General features: G+C 44.0%; 1 protein-coding gene across 2 annotated transcripts in view; it reads left to right on the top strand.

Annotated features, from left to right (window-relative positions):
* Positions 1–1,570: 1,570 nt before the first annotated feature.
* Positions 1,571–7,164, top strand: part of NRBP1 (nuclear receptor binding protein 1) — a 9,442-nt gene continuing 3,848 nt past the window's right edge. The window contains exons 1-11 of one of the 2 annotated variants that reach the window (XM_006767448.2): positions 1,571–1,656; positions 1,761–1,990; positions 2,174–2,296; positions 2,488–2,589; positions 3,230–3,319; positions 3,437–3,477; positions 3,840–3,934; positions 4,439–4,462; positions 5,429–5,512; positions 5,678–5,736; positions 5,901–5,999. In XM_006767448.2, coding sequence (XP_006767511.1) covers positions 1,781–1,990; positions 2,174–2,296; positions 2,488–2,589; positions 3,230–3,319; positions 3,437–3,477; positions 3,840–3,934; positions 4,439–4,462; positions 5,429–5,512; positions 5,678–5,736; positions 5,901–5,999 — 927 coding nt within the window. In that variant the 5' untranslated portion in view covers positions 1,571–1,656; positions 1,761–1,780. The remainder of the gene's footprint in view (positions 1,657–1,760; positions 1,991–2,173; positions 2,297–2,487; positions 2,590–3,229; positions 3,320–3,436; positions 3,478–3,839; positions 3,935–4,438; positions 4,463–5,428; positions 5,513–5,677; positions 5,737–5,900; positions 6,000–7,164) is intronic. The other variant, XM_006767449.2, reaches the window with a different exon arrangement.

The following is a 7,164-nucleotide window of genomic DNA, read 5'->3' as shown; positions in this document are numbered from 1 at the left end:
AGATTACTAACACATTCACATTATAGCTTTCCTGGCTGGTTGAATAAAATGTTTGATAGTCAAGAACCTAGAAAATAACATAGGGAAATAATATCTTGCCAGATTTTCTCTGTATGCTTTGTTGCTCTCTGGTATTTAGTAGGGTGTCATCTAATAAAAATCTGACTTGAGTTAAAAGTAGTGTAGGTTAGCCCTAGCCAGTTTGGCTTAGTGGATAGAGCATTAGACTGCGACTGAAGGGTCCTGGGTTCGATTCCAGTCAGGGCACATGGCCAGGTTGCGGGCTCGATCCCCAGTGTGGGGTATATAGGAGGGAGCTGATCAATGATTCTCTCTCATCATTGATTTCCATCTCTCTCTCCCTCCCTCTTGCTCTCTGAGCAGGAGGCAGCCAATCAATGATTCTCTCTCATCATTGATATTTCTGTCTCTCTCTTCCTCTCCCTCTCTGAAATCAATAAAAATATATTTAAAAAATCATAGTATAGGTTGGGGAAGAGATGGGCAGAAGGGGGCGTTCTCGAATTCTAAAAAGAAATGAGGGTTTTTCAAAAGATTGGTGTTGATCAGAGATCTGTATTCTGAACTGACTTAGAGGAACAACTCTACTTTCCAGGATAACATTTTCATACTGGAGAGCACTCCCTGGAGACCAGCACACACGGGTTCCAACTCCTTCACAGCTTTTGTTGTTAGAGAAATGGAATAACAGACCATGGTTGTTCTATGACTATCTGGACAATTAGTGACTTTTAGCTTTTGAGAATTTCTTTTCTTCCAGTAGCTATGTCCCTGAAAAAATGTTATACTGTATAGTACTTTAGTATTTATTCCGATAACTACTTGTACTTGAAAGGAGTATAGGAAGGTGGATCCAGTGCCCCAGGGGATGGTGCCTTGGAGCCATGTGAATGAAATGAAAGCTGGAAGCTTAAAGTCTGAGATCTGCTTTAAATTTGTGACTCCATGAGTATAAACATCGTTTTCTTTTATTCATTGTATCTCAAGCACCTAGCCCAGTGCTTGGCCCATATTAAGTGCTTAATACATATTTGTTGAATGAGTGAATGAGAAAAAATGTTGCTACTCAATATCCATTTGCCACATTCACATCACAGGGAAGGTGAGGTCATCAGGGATGAAGTCACTAACCATTGCCTGTCACCTGGCCCAAGGGTGGCCTCACCATGGACTGGCAGGCTCCTTGTGGGTGTAGGAGGGATGGATAGTGAATGCCAAGGTCAGTTCTAGTGGAGTAAGTCACAAGGAAGAACCCCTGAGGGGTTCACGAGGATAAACTGGCTGAGAGCGCTACAGGTCCAGCCTTTGGGCTGGGTAAGTGGAACATTTTGGGGTTTGGAGTAATCTGTTCTGAACAGTGTCCATGTAGCTTAGTTCTTGAGCACAGTACAAATAGGGCAGATGAGGATTCAAAGGGAAGGCTATTGAGCAAATATTTGCTGAGAAAACAATGGGCCCCTGGTTTTGCTGTCATTTGGATTTTACTAAGGATGCATTATTGCCATAAATCTTGTGTTTGCCACTCTTGGGTGGGTCATCTTCAACCAAACTAGCTTCTCTAGATTAGGAGAGTAGTTAAGGCTTCAGTGTTCAGACAGGACTGTTCTGCCTTTGGATTTTAAGGAAACAAAGGAGGTATGTTTTTTCTTTTTAATCCCAGATGAGGTTTTTAGGATTAAATCTTTATAGATCTATCCTGACTCTGCCTCCTTCATCCATCCTTGCCCCAACCAATGCAGGCCTGAGTGTTCGTTCCAGCATGTCGGAGGGGGAGTCCCAGACGGTACTCAGCAGTGGCTCAGACCCAAAGGTAGAATCTTCATCCTCAGCAACTGGCCTGACGTCAGTGTCACCTCCCGTGACTTCCACAACCTCAGCTGCTTCCCCAGAGGAAGAAGAAGAAAGTGAAGATGAGTCTGAGATCTTGGAAGAGTCACCCTGTGGGCGTTGGCAGAAGAGGCGAGAAGAGGTAAGGTGATGGAAGTGTCCCTGTTAGAAGAGTGAATTCTAAGAGGTGAGAAGTAGAGGGGCAAATTCTGAAAGGTACAGACCAAACTTCAATAGGTCAGAGCCTAGGTGAAGATGATCATATGGAGTATTAAAATTGGGGGCTCATGAGGTAACTATAATTACCTTTCATTTGAATTCTTAGGTGAATCAGCGGAATGTACCAGGTATTGACAGTGCATACCTGGCCATGGATACAGAGGAGGGCGTAGAGGTTGTGTGGAATGAGGTACAATTCTCTGAGCGCAAGAACTACAAGCTGCAGGAGGTAGGTAATGGTGAAATGATACAGACTATGTATGGGGTGTTAGAATGCTGGTATTAAAGAGGAATTGGTATTGGGAAGCTGACTAAGGAGAGTATGTTGGGGTTAGATCATTTTGGGGAGGGATAGGGAATGGTTTTTCAGGATTACAATGATTTCTAACCCAATAATCCCACTGTCTCCCCTGCTCCCAGGAAAAGGTCCGAGCTGTGTTTGATAATCTGATTCAGTTGGAACATCTCAACATTGTTAAGTTTCACAAGTATTGGGCTGACATTAAAGAGAACAAGGCCAGGGTAAGAACTTTTTCCTGAGCTTACTGCAAGAAACTAGCTACATTTATTTTTACTTACATCCAGATAGTAAAACAAGATAGTTTTTTTGTTTTTTTTAAAACAAGATAGTTTTGAAACAGAGCTGGAATCAACTGGTATGGTGATGAGAGTAGGCCTTTGACTACCACCAGTGCCTTTTGTCCGGTTATAGATGGGGCAGAAATGAGTGAACTTTTATTTTATCCTTCCCATACATAGCTCAGTAGTTTTCATTATACTACTAAGTGTAGGAAGTGGCCCTTGCAGGCGTGGCTCAGTTGATTGAGCGTCGTCTGTGCACTGAAGGATCGCTGGTTTGATTCCCAGTCAGCACATGCCCAGATTGAGGTTCGGGGTTCCTATGGGGGGCGGGGCGGGGAGGGTGTCAACCAATTGATGTTTCTCTCTTGTTCTAAAAATCAATAAAAAACATTTCAAAAAAAAGAGATGAATTCCCAAAAAACATTAAAATAAAATTTAAGGTAGTGGTATTAAAACAAAAAAAGACAAACTTAAAAAACAAAACCAAGCTTCCAAATTTATATGCATGCGGTGTTTATGTATATAAAGGCAGGGGATCATCTCTGCTATAAAGCTTTATTGGTGTGCTTTGCCTCTCTAGGTCATTTTTATCACAGAATACATGTCATCTGGTAGTCTTAAGCAATTTTTGAAGAAGACCAAAAAGAACCACAAGACTATGAATGAAAAGGTATGGAGGGAGAACAAAGCTGGTTTGGGGTTTCAGAAATTTTATGTTAATTATAAAGCTGATCAGGAAGGTGGTTGAGAGAGGGATTACTGCTGCCCCTTGCTCACTCTGTTCCAGGCTTGGAAGCGCTGGTGCACACAAATCCTCTCTGCTCTAAGGTATGTAGGGTCTGGTTAGTGTCTTTCCCGGTCTCCTGATTTAGTTCCTCCAAACAGATTTCTGAGCACTATTCTGCTGTTTCTGCTGCCTCACCCCACTTTCTTTAAGTCATGTCCTGTCAAGACTAGGCCCCCATGAGTCTTTTAACCTTCCTAGTGCCCTAAACACGATACTGTCTCCCAACTCTTTCTCCTAGTGCCTATCCAGCTATTTAACTCATCAGGCAAAATGGAGATTCAGAGTGTGGGGATTATCTTTGTGGTGACCAGCAGATCACCAGCCCCTTTGCCCCTCTTAACCCCTGGGATCCCCCTGCCCTTAATTTCCCAGTGGCCCCTCTAACAGCCCAGTGCCCCCACAGCTACCTGCACTCCTGTGACCCCCCCATCATCCATGGGAACCTGACCTGTGACACCATCTTCATCCAGCACAACGGACTCATCAAGATTGGCTCTGGTGAGGGGAGGGAGAGGTTCTGGGCAGGGGAGCCTCGGGATTTTGGGAACCATGGGGGTAAGACGAAAGGAATGGGGAGAACAGAGCAAAATTCTGAGGTGTGGGCTGGTGATAAGGGAAAGGACCTTTCTAGGGGTAACTCATAGGAGAGGCCAGTCAGTAGAAAGGGTGTAGGGTCTAATCCTAGTTGTACAGCTTTTTGGAGGGAAATGGGTAAATACAGAGAATCACAGATCTTGATAGAAGGTTGGGAAAGGGCAAGAAGAGATGGGTGTAAGGTCTAACTTGAGCCTCTGGGGCTGGACCCTACCAAAGGAGGTTCCAGGCTGTGCCTGCTGTGAGTGCTTTCATTTGCTGTGTATCTGTGTGCAGTGTCTAACATCTCTGTGTGCCGTGTTTGTGTGGTATTTGCGTGTCCATTTGTCTGGGGCTTGGCTGCTCCATCGCTCACAACTTTTCTCTGTTTTCCTCCCTCCCGCTTACGGGCTGCTCTGTTCCCAACAGTGTTTCATAGGATTTTTGCTAATGGTGAGAGCTCCCTCTGCCCCACGTGGGGCTCTGTTTGTGCTCCTTCTGCTCCCCTTTGCGGCTGCCCAGTGCATGCAGTCGTGGGAGCAACCCCTATTCTTCTACCTCCCCGGCCTAATTACGCCTGCTTGGCTTCTGCCCTACCAGTCGTTCAACTGCTTGCCCTTCCATACCCTGCTTGTTTCCTATGGACTTGCCTGGCTGGCCACTTACATCCTAGATTCTTATTCCCCTCATCATCAGGCTGGTTTTCTGAATCATACTGTACTCCCAAACTCTGTGACATGTAGTCATTGTTTATGATTTGAGTGAGTCCAAATTGGGCCTGACCCTGGTTCCTCGTTCAGCTCTGTGGCAGGCAATGCTGAAGGATAAGGGGGTAGAACAGGGGTCTAAAATTTTTCGTGGGTTAAAAGTGAAAGTGACTCAAGGATATTGGTTCAATTTTGAGCTATTTCTGAGTTTTAGACAGCAGAGGTGGGCAAGAAGGATTTTATCTACTTGGTTGTATCCTTCTTATCTTTTAAGTGTCTCAGGTCTCAAATGGTCCTAGATTAGGAAGGGCTGCCAGTATTTTATGCTGTTTGCAGGGTGAGTGAAAGAACTACATCAAACATTTTCCTGTGATCAGGGATTAGATGTACCTGGGCTATGGGGAAGGTGAACAGGTCACAAGTGAATTTTTTCCTTAGCCCGTATTGCTCCTTGATTAGCCCAAAGCCCCATGAACCAGTTAGTTTAGTATGGAACCTTTGTTGCAAATGAATTAGGGACCTTCGATGAGAAGTGGTAGACTGAGAAAGAGGAGGTAGGTGGTACTCCAGTGTAGCCTGTAGTTGATGGGAAAGGGTTTGTGCCTTTTGAGGGTTGGAGACTTCAGGAGAGAATTTGGCTTTTGGGGGCCTCTCTGGAGTGCGACTTCTTTGTTCATGGTGGTTAGATTGTGGGTATCTCCCCTACTCCCAGTGGCTCCTGACACTATCAACAACCATGTGAAGACTTGTCGGGAAGAGCAGAAGAATCTACACTTCTTTGCACCAGAATACGGAGGTGAGGCATTCCAGTTTTCTTGCCCTCTCCCCATCCTGTTTTCCACACAAATAACATAACTGAAACTGCTAGTCCTTCTCTACTGGCATACAAATTTTTTTAAAAAGCATTTCTGCCATGCCCTGCTCCCATCCTTATTCACCAAAGCCTTCTCTGTTTTCCTAGAAGTCACTAATGTGACAACGGCAGTAGACATCTACTCCTTTGGCATGTGTGCACTAGAGGTGAGGAAACCACATCAAGGAGGGGTGGTGGTGATGGAAGGGGTCAGATTAGAAGATGGAAGGGGAGATGGAGGGAGGACAAGTAAAGTACGGGTCTTGAGGGAATGACTGGGAACACTGAGGTTCTGAGTTCTCCACTTGCCTTTTTGTTCCCCTCGCTGCAGATGGCAGTGCTGGAGATTCAGGGCAATGGAGATTCCTCATATGTGCCACAGGAAGCCATCAGCAGTGCCATCCAGCTTCTGGAAGACCCATTGCAGAGGGTAAGAGTCTTCAGGGTCACTTCCTCCTTAACAGACTTTGGAAATGTCTTCAGTTTTTCTTCCATGTTACCTGCTGGGAATATGCTCTCTTCTAAGAGCAAGAGAACATAACCAGAAAGGACAGGCAAAAACAGTAACATTTCCCTATGTGATGACTACCATGTGTTTTGTATACACACATAGTTCAGGATTTATGAAGGGTAATATTGGGGTTTAAGGTTATGCATTAATTCAGCATGGAGGTAAACTAATTTGATGGTTACCTCAGGTAATTGGTATATACTCTAAGACTTGGGTAGAGAACCTTTATTCTGCCAACAGCCATTTGGATTTTATAACATCATTCATGGGTCATACAAAAGTATCAACTTAAAACTTAGTCTGCTGTATTTGGTCAAACATTTAATTAACTCACCCTTAATGCCTTGGCTCTAAGACATCTGTCTTGATAAATATATATATACATACATACATATATATATATATATATTTTAAATTTCTTTATTGATTAAGTTATTACATATTTGTCCTTATCCCCACATTACCTCCCCATCCCCCCCGCTCATGCCCTCACCCTCCAGTTATCTGTGTCCATTGGTTAGGCCTATATGCATGCATATAAGTCCTTTGGTTGTCTTGATATTTTTAAATAAATCAGTTTGAATTTGATCAGTCATTTGGGGACACACACACAGCTGACCTTGAACAACGCGGGGAAGGATTACCAACCCCCTGTGCAGTCGAACATCTGCATATAACTTTTTTTTTTAATTAAATCTTTATTGTTCAGATTATTACATTTGTTCCTCTTTCTTTCCCCCCAGGGCTCCCCTCCACCCAGTTTCCACCCCACCCTCTGCCCTTACCCCCCCGCCCCACTGTACATCCATAGGTGCACGATTTTTTTCACTCTTCCCGCATCCCCCACACCCCTTTCCCCCCCAAGAATACTCCTCAGTCCATTCCCTTTCTATATCCCTGATTCTATTATAATCACCAGTTCATTCTGTTCATCAGATGATTTATTCACTTGCTTCTTAGATTCACTTGTTGATAGATGCGTATTTGTTGTTCATAATTTGTATCTTTACCTTTTTCTTCCTCTTCCTCTTCTTAAAGGATACCTTTCAGCATTTCATATAATCCTGTTTTGGTGGTGATGAAA

The sequence above is a fragment of the Myotis davidii genome, unplaced genomic scaffold (assembly GCF_000327345.1).
Source record: "Myotis davidii unplaced genomic scaffold, ASM32734v1 scaffold238, whole genome shotgun sequence".
NCBI lineage: Eukaryota > Metazoa > Chordata > Mammalia > Chiroptera > Vespertilionidae > Myotis > Myotis davidii.
Note: the sequence above shows the minus strand (reverse complement) of the source record. Positions and strands in the feature narration are given on the sequence as shown.